At 38.6% G+C, this 20,772-nt stretch overlaps 1 protein-coding gene across 2 annotated transcripts; it reads left to right on the top strand.

Moving 5' to 3' along the window:
- Positions 1-3,654: 3,654 nt before the first annotated feature.
- LOC121634383 lies at positions 3,655-9,308 on the top strand. 2 transcript variants are annotated; one of them, XM_041976981.1, is made up of 3 exons: positions 3,655-6,178; positions 8,695-8,780; positions 9,015-9,308. In XM_041976981.1, exons 1-3 carry the CDS (start codon positions 3,778-3,780, stop codon positions 9,111-9,113), a joined length of 2,586 nt encoding a protein of 861 aa, XP_041832915.1. In that variant the 5' UTR covers positions 3,655-3,777; the 3' UTR covers positions 9,114-9,308. The 2 variants fall into 2 exon arrangements, with proteins under 2 accessions (XP_041832915.1, XP_041832905.1); XM_041976971.1 differs by having other exon boundaries at positions 9,012-9,308.
- The last annotated feature ends 11,464 nt before the right edge of the window (positions 9,309-20,772 follow it).

Below are 20,772 nucleotides of genomic sequence, written 5' to 3'. Positions count from 1 at the left end.
GGTGAGATGTCCATAAACTGAACTAGCACATTTACATCTAATCCAGTGCGGTTATATCCACATTTGAGCCAAGCTATGGTTAGAGTTCCACCTGGACAAATAACTGGACCACTGTCTTTGTTCCAGTATACATGCTGCCCAGGAGGGGAACTGAGGTTATGTGCAACTAACCTCACTGTACACTGTGAAAGAAAACCTGCAAGTGAGTATCGCAAACATGTTGCATTTAAATGACTTGAAGGGTTATTTTATCAGATGACGCTGTGGTTATAAAATCCTGATTTTATTAAGGTGGTAATGTGAAAATCCTTTTTAGTTAATTCATTCAATTATGTTAATATACAATTAAGTGTAGAAGTTAATGCATCCCTCCAACCTCATTACCTGGGTGTTTTAGTCCCGTTTTGAGAAGCTTGAATTCCTAAAATTTCAGTGGATCAACATGTTTTCTTTAGTTTTAAACTCTCATTTTCATCGCACTGACAGTTATTTATGTATTAGTTTTTTTTTTTTTGTTTGTTTTTTTCACCATAATTTCATCAAGTTTAGATACAAATAATCTGGAGGTCATTTCATTATTTTCAGTGAAGCAAGGTCCATTTGTTTTCCTTGAAGAATAATGTCGTCATGTGGTTTGGATATACAATAATGTTTAAGTACACTTTCTCGATCTGTTTTACTTTTCCCTCTTTCCTGCTTCTGTCTCTTCAACAGGTGAACAATCAGGCTGTCCCCATGTTGTTGGTGAGAAGTGGATTTATTGCAGAAACTCCAGCTTGCAGCTGTGCAGAAATATGAGCAGAGAAAGCTGTAACATCAGCTCTTCTGTGTTGATGGGCCACAACCTGTCAAATATGTTGTTAAACAGTCATATTAAAAAAAGGCAGAAAAAGAACATTTTACATCGGTCTTTTGGTGACTTTTTGAGGTTTGAGTTCAAAATTTAGTAACTAAAACAAATGAAAAGCATGATTATGTGGTTGTATATCACCAGTAAGTTAACTGTGTAAATTGACAGTAAAGTCAGATTTAAACTCACAAATCACAGCACATCTGTGATTTATCTATCTATTGTGACGATCAAAGTGGGACCTGAATTCAATATATAACCTACTTTAGTCACAATCCATGTTATTACTTTGTATGTACTGTGGCTCACTTGAACAGTGGGGCTGCTTTTTAAAGACGATTTTGTTTGCTCACGTGACACAGAGGACAGGAGGATACATCTGTTAAGCAGATCATCTTGGTCATTCATATTTACACTGAGGAAAGTAGGAGCATGGTCACAGCGCTATCAGGTGGGTGTCTGCTTGAAAAACTTCCATATGATGCATCAACTTTTGCAGAAATTAGCTTTTTGTTGTTATATTTCGTTTTCTGATTACATGCCAGGTTTAAGTTGTGCAATACTGTCTCGTGATAGCAGAGGAAAAAGTTTAACTACAGATAAACATTAAGTCTTTTTCATCAAAACGCTGCTTTCATGAATGCTACTAAAAATTATACAGTGTGTGTATGTGTGTGGTTGTGTATCAGCATGTGCACTCAGAATAACCTGCTTACAGATATCGGATAATCACATAACATGTTCAGACTTTTAATTTAACATTTATTGTATCTAATGCTGTCTGTTTAATCTGTTTAATTTAATCATTTAAATGATAATAACCTGCAATAATCTTCATAACAAAGGAACAGAAAATGCTCCTTGAAAGGCATGTGGTGTAAACAGGTTAAGCTCATTTAGTTGCATTAATATGTCCTGTTGCTTGAGCTCTATATACTGTGTGCTGTTGTTGATAATCCTGAGCTGCAGTGTGGATGGCATTAAGCCCCTGAATGCAGGTGTAAATATAAACTAGATTTAAACCGGCAGCTCAGTGGACTAGATTAAACCAGGATAACACTTCCATCAAAGAGAACATATTCTTTAAAAAAGGCATCAATAACACAACATAGTGAATAATAATGATATTACGTCAGTGTAAATATGCATTATATATCCAGTTAAAGAGGGTCAAAAAAACCTAATGCTCAGTATGGCTCATGGATAGATGTTATTCCTATAATTTAAAATATCTATACCAAACAGAAACATGAAAGAAATGTCATTTTTAATGGGCAAACTGCTATGATAAGAGTCTCTGAGGCCGAGCAGACTGGCAGACACTGTGGACAGTGCGTGTCAAAACACAGAGGAAAGCCGATTACTCTTTCCCTTTATCAGCAGAACTACCTGCACTAGGACACAGTGGGATAAAGAAATCACCCAAACAAGACAGTTATTCTAAGTCCTGCTAAATACAAGGTAATGTAGCTTTTATTGACTTTGGTGCCCCTACATGTATACGGAAAAATGTTTTTGTGACTTCACATAGGAAACTTTGAAAACAATGTTTGGACAGTCTTCTTTCTCTTTTAATAGTCTACAGATCTGCAGTGCACTATTATGATAAATAAAAATGCTAACAAACCTGCAAATTTTTAACTGTCAGGTAAAACATTGATTAAATAAAGTTAATTCTGCAATCATTAAATATAGACATAAGCGTTATCTACTTTTGAAGGATGATTTTGCTTCCCTTCTTTTCTTCTCATTTGGATTCAATTAATTTCATATGCTCTTTTTATTTCTGATATGAGGTGTAGTGTTTCTTTTTCTCTTTTTCCTTTCATTTTTTGTATATAAAGACTAACCAGGGAAAAGGAGTGCAAATTAACTGTATGTACATACATATCAGGGGCTGCATTTTTTCTCAATAACATGTTTTTAACCTTTTAAAGCCTGAGTTCATCCAGTTTTTTTAGGCAAGCCTGAAACTTTTTTTTCAATTTGTGCTATGTCACATCTTCATCTATTCTTTAACAGTAACACATACAGTGATATTTAGACATCTTAAAAACATCTCTCTTTACTATGACTCCAAAAGTATACAAATAGACCTTGTGGCTGCAGTTAGATACTAATTTAATCATGAGCAGAGGCCTAAAAGAAAACGGCACAGAGCTCAAATGGTTAATGTATTGTTTCTGTCAAATTAAAAACATTAAATTAGCATAAGACATAAACATTTGGACAGTAGCTCAGTTTACATTGACATTTTATACACATTTAGAGAATGTGAATAAGTAAAGGTGCAAATAATTATTAAAAATCGCCTAGTTTACCTACTTTAAACTAGTGTCACAGACAGTGAGAGCTTACTGTAGATGCCTTGTACTATTGCACACATGCTTGTAATTCCTTCAGCCACATGTGTCTCTAGACAGCCTAACCATCACCTATGCATCAACAGAGTTGCAAAACTGTTAACAGAAATATCTACCTGGGTGGTTGTAGCTCAGGAGGAAGATCTTCCAACTGGAATATAAATGAATTGATTCCAGGCTTCCACTCACAATTTATTAAAGTGTCTTTAGGCAAGACATGTTGCCTCCCGTTGTGCCTTTCAGGGTGTGTGTGTGTGAATGGATGAATGTAACAGGTAGTGTAAAGTGCTTTGAGTGGTCAAGCTGACTGGAAAAGTGCTATATAAGTACAAGTCCATTTACCATCCAAACTAAAATCATGCATGTGTGCTGTTGTTAGTACATTTAATTTTCAACTTCAATGATGTTTTGTCATGTTTCCTTTATTCAACCTTAAAGGAACTTGAAAGGTGATTCAGATGAAACAGCTCTAAGTGCTTCAAAGACTTGTTATCACTGAAAGAATAGATTCCACACCCAAACCTTGAAGTGGTCTCCCAGGACTATGGTAGCCTGTGGGTGAAGATGGACTCCAACCAGGTGACTAATTGTGCAGAGAGTTCCTCAGACATCTTTAATGAGACACCCCAAGTTCAAACAAACATTCCACCTGCTGCTCCTACACTGAATACAAGGTACTACAGTGTGATGGATGATGAAGGTGCAGATGATGTCTTTATCCACCCAACCTCTCTTCCTACAACCTGCTTGGTTCCTTCAGTGCCAGCAGAGGGAAGCCCAGGAACAACAGACAGTAATTCTGGTGTGACCCTTTCAAATGGAGCAGCTGACGCCACAGAGGCTGAAGCTAATCCCAGAGGCTTAGACAGGCATGAGACTGAGAAGCAGTTAATGGCAGCACGAAACAAGACGGATGAAGTCATATTAAGAACAGAGCAGCCTTCAAGGGAGTCTATGGACAACATTTTACCGTCCAATGACAAGGACTCTACTCCACCAGCTTATCAAGAACAAACATCCACTGACGATAACGTTTGTCTGATGGAAGCATCAGATGAGGCTGGGAAACAGTTTGAGGATAACATATCAGGAGATCAGGGATCAGATGGAGAGCCTGAAGACATTTTAATTCTGAGTGAAGGAGATGAAAGTTGTGAGGAGACTGACACAGAAGAGGACAATTATCCACAAAAGCCTTCAAATTTGAAGGAAAATGAGGCCTGTCAAGACAAAGAGGAAAGTGAAACTAAACATAAAGACATTTGTTGTCATGGTGAAAGAGACTCCAAACTATCAAGGGATGATCTAGACTGTGTCGAGAAAATGGCCCCAACACTGCCTGGTCGCGGTGTAAATCAAGGTGATTTTCAAGCCTCTGAGCCATCAGTTATCTCTGAAAGCAAGCAAGACACGATAGAATTAACAACCAATCAGCCACAGGTAGCTGACTTCTCAGCAGAGGTGATCAATGACAGTGAAGGGCAAATTGAGAGCAGGTCTTTGGATTACACCCTCACAAAATTTCTCTGGGTGAGAAGAGAGAGTGGCAGTACAGAAACTCAAGTAACTCAACTTCCCACCTCCGAAGATTCTGAAAAAATGGTGGAGAAAGTAGATGGAAGCCGGAGAATTGTTACTGATATCCAACAAGGAGAACAGCTGCTTCAGCGTCTGCAAATGGTGCAGTTACGACATGAGGAGATCCCTAATGAGTCCCAGAAGGTTGTGAAAGTGGTGAGAAGTGAAAAAGAGGTTGGATTTGAAGACAGGAAAGTGAGAGGAAGGAGTGTGCCAGATGAAGATGATGAGGATGGTAGATTTCAAGACAAAGCAAATACAAACTTGATGGTTGACAATAAGAATGAGAGTAACCAAGTTCAAGCAAAAGCAGGGATATCTTTGATTACAATGCCAGGACAGACAGAGCCCAAGGAGATTACCAGAACTGAAGCGAGCGATTCTGAGGATGATCAGAGTGACCACCTGATCCCTTCGGATTTGCCGCTTAACCCTCATGAAGCATCCTCTACTGAAATTCCCTCTCTGTCTACTGGACAGCGATTCTCAGCTGCTGAAACCTCAACGGAAAGACAGATCCATGAGGCAGCTCAGGGGAAGCCGAACCTGCAGAGAGCCGACGGTATTTTTAACCTTGCAGGTAATCCAGATGTACTAGAGATTCCCTTCAAGACAAATGTCTCTCTTGAGTCACTTCTTACTAAGGCTTGCACCAGTCAACACACTCAGTGGCAATTCTCTGAGAAGAAGATGCAGAAAGAGATAAGTCAGGAAATTCAGAGAGAGCTGGTGCTGGTCAACCAGGGTAAGATTCCTGGGGAGTACAGCAAAGGGGAGGTCCGCCAGTTAAAGGAGACAAAATTGTTGTTTGAAGCTTTCCAACAGGGCAACAGCGAGGGTCTGACAAGGCACCTGAAACCCCCCGTCACTGTGGTGAAAGATCAAGTTTACCCCTCTGTTCTGGAGCGAACTCGTAGCCTTGAAATGTTTACTCTCAAGAGCTCTCCTGTCTCCAGAACACATTCTCTCAGGCTGTTCAACCCTGCAACCTCAGAGAGAGACAAAAGTCCTGAAAACTTCAGACCCAAGAGCCCAACTGGGGGCACTCGGGACAAAACACGCCTATCTCCTTACCCAAAACAAGACAAGCACCTGCGACTGCACAGAAGCATGGATTCAATAAACAGTGAAGCCACTATATCAGCTGTGGAGACAAGAAGCAAAACAACGGAGGCAAATAAAAGCCAGGAATCCCCCATCCTTAAACAAAACCCCTTCTTCAAGTTGCGTCCTGCACTGGCTCTGCAGCCAGAGGTAGCGAAGGACATTCGGGAGGCCAGGGAAAGGGAGGAAGAGCTGCGCAGACAGAGAAGCACTTTGTATGGGGTCTGCAGACAGAATAGTGAAGATGAAGAAAAGTCTCGATGTGCACTGACACCAAAATCAGGTTAGTCTGCATTTTACATCGTATACATCAATTTCACATTTACCATCAATCCCAAAGTTTCAGTTCAAAACGCAGTAGTAACATAGAGCTGTGTCTCTTTTTTGGTTTGTTTCACCACTGAAATATCATTCATTTTTAAATATTCTTAAAGACTTTTATAATGCAAACTGGAACTACTAGTCTGGCCAAAAGCCTTTCAAATTGAGATCATAAATGAGTGTCACTTAGATCTTTATTCATCCGGCTTCCCAACCCTAAAAAATGTAGTCAGTAACACTTAAATAAATGCCACTCTACATTAGCTTTACATAGAGTTATCCAAGTAGTTATCGCCAACATACTGCCATGTCTGTCACCTCCAGTTAGGGTTGCATCTTTCTAGCAGCCACCTTGAGCTGAGTCAGCAGATGCCAACAGGCCAGGTGCCAAAATGAGGGACTACTGTTTGCACTTATACTTGAGCTGGAGGCAGCTCTGGTTTTGGTTATAATTTTATAGTTTTACAGTGCAAATACAAATGGCTTCAGTCAGTTTGTCTTGTTGGAAGGAAAACTGAGTGTGAACAGCTTGTGTGAATTTTTGGGCCTTCTTATGTTGGCTGAAGATCCAAGAAAACAGTGTAGCCAACCAGACAGAGACTGAGCAGCCCAATGCTGCTATTTTCAGCCAAAGTGGCTAAATGATGGTGAGTGAGCAAGATTAAGATGATTAAGATATGATTAATAAGTAGCAGATTGTGTAAATTAAGTGGTTGACTCATAAGATCACAATTAGGACATGAGAATTTATGAGAAAATCGTAATATGCGAAGATAACTTCCAAGAGGACATTTTTGTGGAACTGTGATATCAAAAGTAAAAACTTTGCTAAACCAAAGAGACAGTTTAAATTGTGTCACAGGCATTTCTTTGCACAATAGATGTAAAAATTAAGATTTAAGGTGATCATTTGCTATGCCAACACAGTTTCTAAAAATTTGCTGAATAGCTTTCATCAGATATACCTAGCTAGAAGCTTAAGCTAGCATTAACTAATAACACATTCTGTTAATATTACCTTAATATTTAAAACTGCCTTGTTTAAAAATGAGGTTGTGTTGGCTGTATACAGTATACATAATTACATTTTTAAAAGACATATGTTGAAATTGCATGATTATAGCTAAAGTTTTGTGACCTCTGTAGCTAGCAACCTAACCATCGAAAAGATGTTTTACACTATGATATGCTTAATCAAAGATAAGAGAACATTCCAAGAGGACAATTTTGTGCAACTGTGATATCTTTGCATATAAGATGTAAAAACTAGAAAGTTTTAAAGTGACCATTTGTTATATAAACACAGTTTCCAAAGAAGTTGCTAGAAGATTTCTTCTGCTATGACTAGCTAGAAGCTTAAGCTAGCATTAACTAGTAACACATTCTATTAATGTCACCTTAATGTCTGAAACTGTCTTGTTTTAAAATAAGGCTGTGTTGGCTGTATGCTCTAAACATACTACATTTTTTGAAAGACTAATGTTGAGCAATAATAAGCCAGAACAGGGATCAGTTGACCTTTTTGGCCAGTGTCCTGCGATGTTTCCCAGCTGCAACACATGATTCAAATGAAATGGTTCTCCAAAAGATAGTTATCAAGCTCTGCAGAAGCTTTTTAATAATCCATCAATTTTAGTGAGGTGTGTTGCAACATAGGAATATCTTAAACCTGCAGGACACTGGCCCAAGAAGTCCAGACTTGGTGATCCCTGAGCTACCAGCTTAGGCTAGCATTAACTTAGCAGATGTCACTTTGATGTCTCAGACTGTCTGGTTTTAAAATGAGGTTGTGTTAGCTGCACATTTTTAAGAGTTAAAGCTTGTACATACTCCACAAGGTCTTTTTTATGATGTGGCAAAAACAAGAACAAAGTTTGTTCTGACCAGAACATTTCATGGACAGGAGCACGAGGTGGTGGTTTACTCTTTATAATCCTTACTTTATGCATTGCGTAGTTTTTGCAAACTTCCTCATCACCTTTTCGAGCTCTTGCTAAAAAACTAACCATTCAGCTTAGGTGAACCTTTTGCAAGAGAGAACAAATGTTTCTGTACTTCAGCGTATGTACAGGCCTTAATGTTTTAATTGCATAATTTTGGGTACACACGTGTACCTACACTAGCTAGTAATCTATGGCTGAGTCATTTTCTAAAAACTTGCTTACAGCAGCAAGATATGGAGATGAACAACATTCGTTAATGTATTACAGGGTAAAGCTTGTTAGTCTCAATGTTGAACTATAGTAGTAGACTATCCCAGTTAAGCAGGACAAAGCGACTAGACTTCAGTCTGGTGGAGTAACTTCCTGCATCAGCTCCTACAAATTCTACAAAATCGTTTTAAACATGTTTTTGGGGAAATAACCATTTACCCTTCAAAATAACATCCAGGCTGCGTAGCTGAACATGCGTTTGCATGTTAGGATTCAAAAATGGTAATAATAAAGCCTTTAATGGTCTATTTTTCTCTCCCTTAAGATTTTAGGCTACAGGCACGTGGGAAACTGGAACGGGTTTGGCCTCCACCTTCTAAGAAAGACCAGAAGACATCTGAGCAAACACAGGTGATGCTTCAGCTCTAATCTCTGTATATCAAGAAAGACTTAGGTTAAATTCTAGTAATGTAATTCATGGATTTAGGTGTACTGCTCTATGTGGCTGTCACAATGAAGAGTGAAAGAAAACGCAAATTGTTGGATTAGTCCAAATACTTCCCATCTTAACTTCAGAGGATCAACATGCAGGAGCTAATCTCCTACTTTAAATCCTGCTCTTTTCTCCGTCTTATCTCGCAGCAGGACCCAAAAGTTCATAGAACCGGAGGTCAGAAGGCTCAGCTTTGGCAGCGCTGGGAATGTGGCCTGATCAACGGGCAGGCATCGAAAGAAAAGAAGTGACAATGGTTATCCTAGTCCTCCAAGACTACAAACAGAAATCCAGTGATTTGCAAAGCTAGAACCACAGTCCCAACAATGATAAATCAGTATAACCAATATTGCTGTTAGTTCCTGCTTAAACAATTTCTGAATCTTCAAACTCTGCTTTGTATATCTGTCAAATATTCTTTTTTCTTTTTTGATATATTAAAAACTAGTTTTATTTAGCAGGTAAATAAAGTGAAATGGTTAAATTAATGATAGGCCCAACTGGTGTTGTCTTTTCTATGCTCTGCATCCATCTACTGTGCAATTTTTAAGAAAATAATTAGCATATAAAGAAACATATCAATATTTTCAGTGTGATTGTAAAAGTTAGACAAAAACCAAAATCTGTATTTGTCAGTCAGGAAGGTCAAATAGACTGTACTGTGCTGTGCATCATGGGAAAGGACAGATTCAGGGTTTTTAAGAAGAACATACTGAACAATAAAAATTAAATGAATCACTCACATTCATCTAATATGTCCTGCAAGTTTTAGTTCTATGGGAGCACAATGATAAACTTATGAACACACTGAGGAGGTTTCAGAGTGTGAATGTATTGTGGGAGGACAATGACTAAGACACTCTTATTATCACTTCTGAGACTACTCTAGATGATTACAGCTATTTTAGTTACTTTTCTGTTGACTGACATTTCAATTGTTGTATTTCCTGTTTTATAATTTACCCAAAAATCATTGCAGGTAAATAAGACTCCCAGATGGAAAGCAGTAAATTTTATAACAAATATATAATCTGTGTTGTGTCCTCTAGGGACATCTTATCACTCCAATGACTGTACACAAAAAATGGGATATGCAGAGTCGAAACAAAAAGGGAATCCTAATTAGAAAAAAATATTTTTTCTAAGGCAAAAATTTGAGGAAAAAAACGTTTCCTAGCTGACCTGCAGTCATGTTTACTACAGTTTCTAATCTCCAGAGAGGGAAGTACACAGCTTAGCTTTTCTAAGCACCATCTGTCAGGAACGGTGCCTCTGCCAAGAAAAGACAGACTTTCGCTCTGCCCTTCCTGGCCTGCGTAAAGCAGTGTTAATTGGCTACAGATCCCACCGTCACATAAATACCAAGTAGGACCGGTATCAAGGCCTCAGCTTTTTGCATTTAACAGACTGGCCTCCAACTATGTCCCTTATTCAGTTCTAATATGCCAAATGTTAGTGTTTGCCAGGAAATGTTCCATCAAATGATGCCCTGCCTAAATTGCATGAACATTTACAATTTAATTTTCATGATAGATCTTACTGGATGCACTCTTCCAAATCAGGGCATCAATACCAGGCAGCGGGATTCTATCTGTGCCAGTGATCAGTCGTTTAGAAAAAATGTTGCCTCAAGCATTTTATCTGGAAAATACAGCAAAATACAAAATACTCTTTTTTTTAAGAGTTTCCACTGAGTTGTAATAAAAAACAATTCTCATTTCTGTAGATAGTGAGAGATTTAAGGTGAGTAGCACAGTATGATGAATTCTTGTATCACAACATACTTAATTTACATGACTGTAGATATTTATGCATGCAACACTATATAAACTTTATCTTCACCTACTGTATGAAGCTGATGTTCTTTTAGCTGATTTTGATTGCACATTTGTTTTCATAGAGTGTTTTCTTCAAAGTTTGAGTTTTACCTGTTGATCGTGTCTCAATTGATTATGGTAGGGAAACGTGTTGCTCCTGCTAGTCCATTCCAACACTGGGCGTGACATCAGTAACGTCATGCCTTGTGTCTGTTTTGCATTATTCCCCTTTACAGGGGGTAACGCATCCATATGCAAGTCATCTATGCCACAGACACAGATGCATCCTTATACCAACAAGGAATCTGACATTCACTTTTCACAAAATCAACTGTGACGTGGACTCATTTGACCACAGTACATATGTCCACTGTCTTTCTGTTCACCTGAAAGAATCTGATAGTTCCTAATAGAAGATACTGAGTTCATATATATGGCTTTCTCTTAAGTCCATGTGGCTATGCATGACATGGCTGTTTCATGCGAGTGGCTTCCAGCTTCGGCCATCTTGCATTAAAATTTCCTGAATCAAATTCAAGTTTTTGTACCATTTTAGAAAACTTCCCACCTTTTGTATAAATGTGGTTTGTATTTCATAATTCTACACTGGTTAAGCTCTTTTAGTAGCTACAACACCAATCAAAAGTTTGGAATTGCCACCTAGTGCACATTTTTCTTTATGTTGGCCTTTTTTATGTTGCAGAGCCATTTTAAAGCCATTCAATCTTTCAAAAAGGATTCTCTACATTCCTAATGTTTGTTTACATGCTATATGCATGAACCGTTTTAGGTTTGAATGTAAAAAGCCAATTAAATGGCAGCACCTTACTGCATTTAGTCATGTAGACATGATCAATATGACCTGCTGAAGTTCAAACTGAGCACAAAAGGGATTTAATTGATTTTGAACGTAGCATGGCTGGTAGTCCGAGTATTTCAGAAACTGCTGATCTACTGGGTTTTTCACACACAGCCGTTTCTAGGGTTTACAGGGAATGGTCTGAAGAAGAAAAAAAATACCGAACCACCAGGAGTCGCTCCTGTCAGCTAAGAACAGGAAACTGAGGCTACAATTTACACAGATTCACCAAAACTGGACAAGAGAAGATGGAGAAACGTTGCTGGTCTGATGAGTCTCCATTTCAGCTCCACACTCAGATGGTAGGTTCAGAATTTGTTTCAAACAACATGAAAACATGGATCCATCCTGCCTTGGATCAACAGTTCAGGCTGCTGGTGGTGTAATGGTGTGGAGGATATTTTCTTGTCCCACTTTGAGCCCCTTAGTACCAACTGAGCATCATTTAACCACCACAGCCTACCTGAGTATTGTTTCTGACCATGTCCATCCCTTTATGACCACAGTGTAGCATCTCTCTGATGGCTACTTCCAGCAGGATAATGCACCATGTAACAAAGCTTCAGTAATACTGAACCGCTTTCTAGAACATGACAATGTGTTCACTGGGCTCTATTGGCCTCCACAGTCACCAGATCCAACAGAGCAGATTTGGGATGTGGTGCAACAGGAGATTCTCATCATGGATGTGCAGCAACTGTGGAGCAAAATCTCAGAGGAATGTTTCCCTCACTGTGTTGAATCTGTGGCACAGTTTATGAAGGAATAAATAGGGTATAATCTGGTAGTAGCCAGAAGTACCTTAAAAAGTGCCAGATGAGTATATGCTATGGGTGAGTCGATGATGCATTATGGACTAGAACCAGAAGAGGGCAGTACAAGCTTAATAACAGAGAGAAAGTATTACAAAACAACATCACAATCAGCTGTAAACAGATATACTTTCATGGAAACTTTAAGCTGATCAAATGAATGAATAAATTACATTTGTCCTGTTTTATAAGACAGCAAGACAAAGTGTCTTGGCTACATTAGAGGACGAGCAGTCACATCCTGGAAAAGTGCAGTAGTTATGTAAGCTGAGGCCCTGATTCAGTGATGAATCACTTAATTCACAGATCCACAGCCATCAGCTAAACATTATATCAATTACACGTAAGATGAAGAAAAAGTTGCTTAATGGAACATTTGCGTCATTTTTCTGCAGAAGCATGTGGGTGGCAGTTTCTTCACTGTGAGTCATTCATGAGGGGTGTTATCTACAAAGAGTACTGAGACCATGTTGTTTTATAAAAAAAAAAAAAAACTGTTCCTGATAAAAAAAAATATGTCAGTTAGATAAATCTTTCTTTGATAGGAAAAACTTTTGTCTGTTACTCTATACGCTACAACGTTTGTTTGTATTTAAATTTTTCAAACAGTTTAAAACAGCTGACAAGTGCTAACATGGAGCTAATGATACAGAGTACAGAGATTGGGGGGGGGGGGGGGGGGGGGGGCGTACATTCAATGATGTTATTGTGTTCCTGTCTGCACTGAGGTTACAAATACCAAGAGCTTTGTGAGAGGGTGCAAATGAGAGGGTCGAACAGAGACAGCTCTGACATCACCGAAGAAAGATAGAATTCGCACCAGTGGCGGAGACCTAATGGGCAGATGATGGATGACTTACTCTCACCACCCACGACTTCCCATCGCCAGGGTCTATCATCAACAAGTTCCACCCTAACCCTAAGTCCAGTAGAGAAGTATGTCCAAAGTGTTTACTGATACTGTCAATCAAGTTTTTGGTTAAGTTACAGTTAACTTTACCACAAAATTAAGTGGTCTACCTCACAGCAAGAAGGTTTGTGGGTTGGACCTCTGTTTGGGGTCTTTTTGATTGGAGTTTGTACTGTATGTTCTGGTGTGTGGGTTCTGTGTGGGTTTCATTCAAGTGCTCAGATTTCCTGCATGTTACGTTAGCTGATGACAATCATCATTATGTGAGCATGGACATGCATGGTTGTTAGCAGGGACGGAGCTAGGAGGTGGCAAGGGTGGCACTGGTTACCTCTGAAATCTGATTAAACACCCTAGGTGCACCTTTAGGTGATTGACAGGTCACTGTTGGAGGAGGATGGAAATGTCTTTCCAGACAGCATGCATCACCAGTGTCCCTACATCAGTTTCATCAGCCATTGATCCCTCTTCTACCACATTAAGCACCAAGTTCTGCACCCTAAAGGGACCATCTGGTAGATCCTTATTGAACCTTCTATGGGCCTCTTTGAACTTCTTGAAAATATTTCCACTTTGTGTTCATTATTATTATCGTAATGATGTTTTATTTCCAACATCTCTCTAATGTGACCGCAGACAACACAATAATTTCCTTTCTTTATAAAGTCTTGCCCTGTGTAAAAGTTTAACTCTGCCACTGGTTGTTAGTCTTTGTTTTAGCTTTGCGACTGATCACACCGAGCCAACAGAAATGGATAAATTGCATAAAAATGTAAAATACCTAAAAATAATGTATATATAACAATTATGAATGGCAGAGCCTTATGATAAGAATCATCTGGTATAAGGAAGAGGTGGAGATGGAATAAAGGGCAGGTTGTGCAAAAGTCAGCTCGGAGGTAAAAAAAAACAGAATAGAAGAAAAGACAGTAGCTGGAAAGAAGCCCATTTGACCAGATGACAGAATTAAGGATATGGTACAGAGCTTGTATCTACTCGATAGGAGAACTGTGAGCAGAGTGGGCCTGTACTGCATTTTTATTTGCACGGTGAGGAACTGATGAAATAAAAAGCTAGCTTAAGCTTGACTAAAAGTTAGCTGGAGGTTGGTCTGGCTGAACCAGCGGGCTATTGTCACTTGGATGTGGCCTGGCTATGCTGGCTGGCAGCAGTGTAGGGACTTGGCATTGTTTAATGAGTGGGCATTAGCTGTTAGCAGCCAAAACCCAGCCAGTCAGGCAGTAACTAGCAGCTGCTAGTGAGGCCAGATTAGTATATTCACAGATGCACATTTACTGAATTAGAAAAAACGTTTCCATGTTTCTATAGCAAAAACTTCCAAATGTGTAATGAATATATATATATATATACATATATGTATGTATGTATGTATATAGGTTTTGTGGTTTTGTGCAGTGAAAAAAAACAGAGGTGTGCTCAGTTCTTTAGTGTTTGTGTGTTTAATCGCCTTTCAAAAGAACACATTTGAGTGATGGTGATGAACCGCGTACATGAGGTCACCTGGCTGTTCTATGAGATAATGTATAAGGCAAGTTGCTGCCCAGTGTATGCATGGATCAGGTATGCATATTTCATCACATTTGTCTTTCCACAGATGGACAGGTTCTGACTACGAGACTTGCCTGGGCATCTCCTTGGATTTCTGAGGTAAAATCAATGAATAAACATTGGGTAGCGAGAGCATGAGGTAAGAACAGAATAAACAGACCTCAGAGGTCCCTGAAGAGTGGAGCCATTGTCCTCAACAAACCCTTTTATTCGCTTTTACTCTGTCCTCCTCCTCCTCGCCTCCCGCTTTCCCTTGTTGCACAATAAAACTCAATTGTCTAATTCCATTATCCCACATTACAACACTGAACAATAATAAAAAGAATTAATGCAGTATAAAATGAACGTGTTTGTTAAAGCTTTTCTATAAGGCTCTTTCTTTCTAGTAAGATTTCTAATGCATTTGTTATAAAATCAGATCAATCTTCTCTTGAAGAGAGACTTTAAGGATTATTAATTTCACAGTAAAAACTGCACTAAAACATCTTCATTCGTATCATAAACACTGATCTAAAGGCACATTTAGTCTGATCAGAGGTTATATTTGAGCTTTCTTAGGGTGGTGGTGTTTTTGAAATATCTTCCTCCCACACATATTCTTCCAAACAATGGTTTCGATTTGACTGTGGGTGTGCTGGTGAAGTGAAAAATGATAAGCACAAGTCTTGAACTAAGACGTAAATGAGAGAATTAGCACCTTTCTCTTTTGCTTCCTTCTTCTTTTTATAAATTTGTGACCAAATAAACAGTAGTGAAACATCTCTGTGCTTATGTATTGAAGTTTGCCTGCATCTCTGTAGGGAAAAGAATAAGAAAGATGGAGCAACTTTTATTCTTTATTGTGGAACTGAAACTTTCTGTTACATAGACCAAAGTAGGTATCATGCCTTCTTTTGTGAGACTGGGTTGGTTTTGTACATTTGAATTAATTATTGGTCACTATCCTTTTCAATACCACATCTTCTATGCTTCTGTTTTTTCTGTGTTTTTTATTTTACTTTGTCCATTGTAGCAAGCACAATGGCTGCTGTGTCGTGCTGAACAAATTTACTTTGCCAAGAGGACCTTCATGGATATAAGGCCCCTTTTAATAATTTAAACATTATTCTTTACTTTTCAATCTATCTATTGCTGATTTTATATTTTATGATGGACCTGACAAGAGGGTTGGAGGGGTAAGAAGGAGAAAGTAAATAAAAGAAAAAGAATGAAAGAAAAAAGAGGAGAGAAAAAAAGAGGAAAAAAAGACAAGGATATTCAAGACAAGGGAAAAAAACACCTGCAACAACTTTAAAAAAAACAAAATTGACCTATAAAAAAGACAGACAAGCTGTAGAAAAACATCAGTCACAACAACAAAAACATCAGCAGCACAAAGAAAAATATGAACATAACTGTAGTTGTTGGTGATTAAACACACAACGCGACACAGTGACTGTCTCAGCATGCAGTATTAGTCCCTAATTATTATTACTTATTCCTGTAAATAACAGGAATGAATCGAAAAGATCAGAACCATCCCAGGGGGCGCCGGGACCCAGGACACCAGCCGCACCCCAAGAGCACGTATCCAAGCCAGCCCACCCAAGGCAGAGGCCCACCCAAGGCCCAGAAGGACCAGGTGTCATCGGACAGCCAATGTGGGCCAGCACCCACCCTGATGCCCAAGTCAGGGCATTGCACCTCCTCCAGTACCCCCTTCCTTCCTCCTATCCCCAAATCCCCCAGCACCATCCCATCCCTGCCCAAACAAGCAGATACCCACATAAACACACACGCTAGCACACACATTAGTTCTAATTTCTAATTAATATCTAATTTCATGTACAAGACAATTCAAGTTCTTTACATAAAACATTAAAAGCATTACAGGGGAGTGCAGGAAGCATTAAAAAGTACATCAAAGCAAACTTTAAAAGAAATGAAAAGAATAAATAAAAACAACAACCAAAAAACAAAGCTAAAATATAGATAGATAGAAAATAGATAAAATGCAAGGAATAAAGTTCCAGTGTGATGAATTAATAGTTGTTTTGATAAAATGCAGCAAATAGAAAAGTTTTTAACCCTGATGTGAAACTTCTGAGTTCAGCAAAGCTGCAGTTTTTTGGGAGTTTATTTCACATGTGAGGAGCATAAAAGCTGAATGCTGCCTCCAGGTTTAGTTCTTACTCTGGGAACAGAAAGTAGATTTGATCCTGATGACCTGGGGGATCTGGTTGGTTCATAACGAACCAGAAGATCCAGAATGTATTTTGGCTCTAAACCATACAGTGCTTTGTAAACTAACAACTACCATATGAATGAACATCCATGAGGTAGAGCTTCCATTGCTTAGATGCATATGTCCAGCAGTCTCTTTATCATGTTTATCTCACTTTGAAACCCACAGTGAAAACAGCAGAAGACAGATGACATCTAATTCTGTAAAGTTCTTCAGTAGACTGTAGATCATAAGAAAATCTCTATGATCCTACACCCTTGAAGTTCTATCATAAAACTGTACGTGAATAAGTTTGAAGTAAAAAAGTGAAAGTACAGATGTGCATCACAATGAGAAGGTCAGCCAAGTGTCAGAAGCTAATCATGAACTTTACACATCAAGGCACAAAATTGCAGCCTAAAGTATTTTATATGTCAAGTCACAAGGAGAAGTTCAGACCGAAGTGCAGGATGAGGCAAGATGGAGGCGGAGGTAGGAATTCTGATTTACTTAAAAATAACAGAAGGCGCTGCAATAGCAAAGTGCTTTTGTGCTAAAACAACAAAACACTAAATGGACTAAGACTGACTAATACTAGGAATACATGGGAAAAAAACAGGACTGGGAAGACAAGAAAGTAACAAAAAGGATATGTCAAGGAATAAAAGAAACCAGGGGGTATATAAGTAAAGGGAGCTAACAATAAATAAGGAGCAAGAGAGACAATGAACAATTGAGAATCAGGTGAGACAGGGGAGCAGGAAATGAAAGCCAACCAGACTAAAGATGCAAGAAAGTAACAAGAACTAAACCAAAGACAACCAAGTCCCACAGATCCTGATGGTACATTTGTAGAAGTCCTACTCCAAACAGACACGATTCTGTTGTTTAAATTACGACATGGGCTCAGGAACACATCCAGAAATCCTTCTCTGTGAACACAGATCACTTCATCATCCAAAAGTACTGGTTACAGCTCTATCATGGATAAAAACCAAAAACAGAATTTATGACTCCATGTGAGTGTGGCAGCCAAAACTCAGCCTTATAATCACCACATGGCCCACACTGAACTTGCTTTAATCTGGCCTCCTTTTTGGACCGTTTCTGGCCTACACAACACTTACCTTAACTGAGCCAAAAGTGCTAAAACTAGCCCAGATTAGGCCCAAATATTAGAGCTGGGTGATATTGCAAATTTTCCTATCGATTTGATTACCAGAAAATGCCGAGCAAGTATCACCGATACAGATACTGATACTTGTTGCTTCAAATTTCACAATTATTTAATTTTGGCTTCAATTATTGATCATGATTATGATAAAAAAAAACAAATACAGTACAAAGATTTTTGTCAAATAAAACATTTTTATTAACAAACCAAATGGCAGCACTGAAAATTTTTAATTTAAGCTTTTTGTTAGCAAACTATATAAAATAACAACATCAACAATGTGATAAAATGATTAAATAACTTTGTTATTCCCTTTTTTACAGACAATTTTTTGAGAAAAATAAAATCAACAGTGCAAATTAGCTAAACAAAAGCAAAACCCAGTGTTAGCCCTCTGCAAGAAAATCATCAATCTCATCAGCTAGTGTGGTACCAATACTAGCCTTGGTGTCAGTACTATATTAGAATCAATCCGCCCAGCCCTACAAAACATGTCTGCTATCGGAGATAACATACTGTAGTCCCAAAATGGTGCTGTTTTCGATTTGTTTTTTTTCCATTTGGGCCAAAACTTGAGCAAAATGACTGAAGCAAAGGGGAAAAGAAGTTCAGAAGAGTCATCATCTGACATTAATTTTGGAAATCATGGACTTGTAGCACTTATAGGGCTGGATTTAAAAATTGATTTATCAATATGAACTAATTCTAATTTATAAAATTCAAGACTCAGCAAAATGTTGATCATGAGACTCAGCCTCTGTCCAAAACATAAACTGTATGGACAGAGCCTCCATGATGTCACCGGTAGGTTTCTGAAGAACTGAATTGAAACTCATTGGACAGTTCCCACCAACATAGCCATCTTGGCAGCGTCACGCGTGTCTTGATTCCTGGAAAATCCAAAAATTGGCAAAGAGGTGGAACTGACAGGGGGACTGTGAAGGTGGGGGTGAATGATTGACACCCATCAAACTCCGAGTTGCCTGTAGCTAAGAGCTAACCAAACTAACACCGGAGCTAACAGTAGCTAACCAGCTAACGGAGGTATGTGGACTAAAGCTAAGGTGCGCTGTTAGCTGGCTAAAAACCGCAGTTGTGCTGCACTCGCCCTTCTTGCCGTGGATATTGGATACCTGTCAGTCAAAAGGACACGCCCCTAATTATGCAGAATTTCAAGATTAAATAACATCCAAACGGATGAGTTAGAAAAAAATCACCACCCTCACAGTTGTCATGAAGGTAAACTTGACCTATTAATCCTAAAATGGATTTTTGTACCAGGTTTTAAACGTGTATTTTTGCTGTGAAGTTGGTCTTTTTAACATGGGAGTCTATGGGGATTTGACTTTGTTTTGGAACCAGCCCCTAGTGGATGAGGGGTGAACTGCAATGTTTTGGACATCCACATAGGTTTCACATTTTACTGCTGGAGGTTGCTGCTTGGTCCAAAATCCGCTTCTCTTGTCGAGATAATGTTAAGTTCAGATGTTTTCATTCGCCAGTGTGGATTTCGTTCACTTGCTAAGTATTTTACAACGTAATACTGCTCACATTAGCAGCTAACACCATTCAAAAACAAACAAACAAAAAAACATGGTATAGTCATTTAAGGAAATTTTACTCTAGAACAAGTTTACACTTCGTCCTTTTATCAAACAATAAACAGTCTGATGTTATTTATCTGGTTTACATGACGGCATGTCATAGCTGCTCTTTGTGTCCACGGCAGTGAGCACACACACATGTGCGTGTACACACAGGTTTCCATCAGAAGACGGAGTGCACGTGTCAGGAAACACGTCAATCAAAAAAGTTTTCCAAATTTTTTCAGGCAGGTGAAGATGGAAGCATCCTGCTCCAATGAGGAGCAGATGGAGTATTTCTCCTGTTACGATGTTAGCGTCACGGTCGTCATGGAAACGCGCACAGCTGAACAGGCTGAATCTACCGTCATTGAAGAAATTTCTGAGTCGTATTATGGGTTTAAATGGATTCAGTATTATTTGTAGGCTTTATTGACATCAACATGTTATCTGAAATCTGAACTTTAAGAATATTTAGAGCGACTCCACTGAATAAAAACGCTTTCATCAGGACATTTAAGTTTAACTTTTATCTGTCCAGTGTTTTTTTTTTTTTTTTCTTCATTGCAGCATTTCTGGCTGTAAAACTGAGGAAACACTGTATTGTTATAGTATTTCAGAAATACATGTAGATGTTTCAGAGCAGATTATTACAGTAATCTGATTACTTCCAGATAACTGATTTTGATTGTCAAGTAAATGGACTCATTGATTTATAAAATAGTTATCTGAGAATGTATTTAATATAAAAGAAAGAACAGGTGGTGTTACACAATTAGCTGTAAATGAATCGATATTGAGTCAAATCAGATTTAATCAAAATCAAATCGTATCGATTCAGGAAATTAGTGACCAGCACTAAGCAATGTTTAGAGTCCTGCATCTCTGATGCTTTGGGGTTGCATTTGTAGACCTTGAAAAACACCATCAATGCAGAAAAGTACCTGTTTTAGTGCAACATTTGTTCCCACACAAAAAGCAGA

Source organism: Melanotaenia boesemani, chromosome 2 (genome assembly GCF_017639745.1).
Source record: "Melanotaenia boesemani isolate fMelBoe1 chromosome 2, fMelBoe1.pri, whole genome shotgun sequence".
Taxonomy (NCBI): domain Eukaryota; kingdom Metazoa; phylum Chordata; class Actinopteri; order Atheriniformes; family Melanotaeniidae; genus Melanotaenia; species Melanotaenia boesemani.
Note: the sequence above shows the minus strand (reverse complement) of the source record. Positions and strands in the feature narration are given on the sequence as shown.

Coding starts and splice junctions, on each gene's coding strand:
- LOC121634383 (XM_041976971.1), top strand. CDS start 3,778: ATGGACTCCAACCAGGTGACTAATTGTGCAGAGAGTTCCTCAGACATC. Junction 6,179..8,694: donor TGCACTGACACCAAAATCAG/GTTAGTCTGCAT, acceptor CTCTCCCTTAAG/ATTTTAGGCTACAGGCACGT. Junction 8,781..9,011: donor AGACATCTGAGCAAACACAG/GTGATGCTTCAG, acceptor CTTATCTCGCAG/CAGGACCCAAAAGTTCATAG.